Source organism: Pterocles gutturalis, unplaced genomic scaffold, assembly GCF_000699245.1.
Source record: "Pterocles gutturalis isolate BGI_N339 unplaced genomic scaffold, ASM69924v1 scaffold12537, whole genome shotgun sequence".
In the NCBI taxonomy this organism is placed as follows: domain Eukaryota; kingdom Metazoa; phylum Chordata; class Aves; order Pterocliformes; family Pteroclidae; genus Pterocles; species Pterocles gutturalis.
In genome coordinates, this window is record NW_010112875.1 from 23,067 (window position 1) to 25,110 (window position 2,044).

General features: G+C 41.7%; 1 protein-coding gene across 1 annotated transcript in view; it reads left to right on the forward strand.

Annotated features, from left to right (window-relative positions):
• The first annotated feature begins 1,986 nt into the window (after positions 1 to 1,986).
• The window catches only part of HSPB3 (heat shock 27kDa protein 3), a 466-nt gene continuing 408 nt past the window's right edge, over positions 1,987 to 2,044 (forward strand). Inside the window, 1 exon segment of the mRNA XM_010074234.1 lies at positions 1,987 to 2,043. Within this exon segment, the coding sequence (XP_010072536.1) occupies positions 1,987 to 2,043 (57 nt within the window).

Sequence of the window (2,044 nt, forward strand, 5' to 3'; positions counted from 1 at the left end):
CAAGTGAATCATTGGCTAGCAAAAAGAAAACAGCTGCTGAACAGATAATGGGCAATGCTCCAGGTTATTTTTATCACTATTTTAGCAAGCCATATATTTGGAATTGCATTTTTAAATTATTTCTGGAGGACAGTTCGACAGAAGAGCCAATAGTTAGACAAAGTAGCACAAGTAGCACAACTCTCCTTTTGCACAATACTCAATTAAATGGTTGGCTGTTAATGTAAGTTATCTTGAACCTTTGATCTACCTTCAAAAATTTCATTACCTTGTGATGCAGCCTTTACGAGTCGACAATAAAATAGCAACCTTAGAACTTTAATTAGAGATATGTGTGGGGAAACACTATCAGGGAGGGTAGTGAGAGGACAAGGGGTAACGGGTATAAGCTGAGAGGGGGTAGGTTTAGACTAGACATTAGGAAGAAATTTTTCACTGTGAGGGTGGTGAGACACTGGAGGTGTTCAAGGCCAGGCTGGATGAGGCTTTGAGCAACCTGGGCTAGTGGAGGGTGTCCCTGCCCATGGCGGGGGGTTGGAACTCCATGATCTTTAAGGTCCTTTCCAACCCAAACCACTCTATGATTCTATGATTCTATGGCAATCCTGCTCTCCTATCAATTCAACGTAGAAGTTCATTTCTGATAGCTATCGAAATTCAAATGCCTCTTTCTTCGTGAGTCCATTAGCAACCAAAGATCCCATATAAACTGACCTGCCATTTTCATGGCAATGGAAGAAGTAAGAACAAGCTTGAACAACAATAGCCAGACAAAAAGGAATGAAAGTATCTTGTTTTGTTATTTCTAGCATTAGTGCAACTCAGGGAAATAAACAGTTGTCACCATCAGTTGGTCTAGTGCATTCTGCTTTACATTACCAAGCCCAGCTAGAGAGATCTTCTAGCAAACATATGAAAATTTGGAAATGCTTTCCCTTTTCACTTCTCCTGCTTCTTAGGTCCTGTTAACCAAACTATTAACACTTGTAGGCATTATTTGCCCTGAGATCACAAAGTAGCAAGAAGACTACACCACACAGGCCTTTGAGGTTGTCAGTCCTGCTCCCCAGACACATGCAGTAGATGGGATTGTAGGTTCAAGCTATTAAGCCCCAGAAGATGAATGTTACTGGGACAATGTGATAGCATTATGGATTTGGAGTTGTCCTTACTATTCTGCTAGGGAAAAAATAACTCTGCCCTCTCCTGGAAGCTGTGAAACATGAACTGCCACTGTAATTCTCCCTGCACTCCTGAGTCTGACTCACTGACACGCTGGAGAAGCCTCTGCTGTGTTTGTAGGTCACTAAGATTGCAGACTCAGCCCTTCAGACACCCCTTCTTTAGGCAGGGATGGTTACAGTTCCCTCCTCCAGCCAATGACATGTTTAACCATGTCTGCATTTTGCCTTGGTGCAACTTCTGCAGTAACGTCCAGTGCACTTGATAATTTTATAGTTCACCTAACCTGGAATCTGCTCCATTCACACTGTCTGGCTAATTAAATCCCTTCCCTCAGTAACTCTGTATTTCAGTTAGAAGAAATACCAAGTTTGTAGCTATTGCCCTGTATCCCTTGGAAAAACAGAATCATTAAACTTCCATTTATATAAAAGAATCTTTCACATTATTTTTCTGCTCCTTATTCATAATGATAAACAGCACACTATTGCAATAATTGGAGGTGCATTAAAATTTTGCTTTTACTACTTATATGTGAAATTTGTGCACGTGTTGAAGCCAGTCAAGTCCCAAGCACTATAAATAGTGCTCTATTGTTAGTGGGTAAAAGATGAAACAAATCTCCCGGCACTGGAGCACAGCGTACCCTATTAAATGTTAAGCTCTGCCTGTGCTAAAAGTGAAAGGCGACATCAACTGATAAACTAGCCTGCGGGTAAGGCATACAACTGGGAAGAGTTTGCTCTGATTCTGCAGCTTCCCCAAAGCGGCACAGAAGCAACAACTGATCTTTCTGCCTCAGCAATGTCCGATGTTGTTTTAAGACACTGGGTGGAAACTCCCATACGTTATCAAGAGCGGT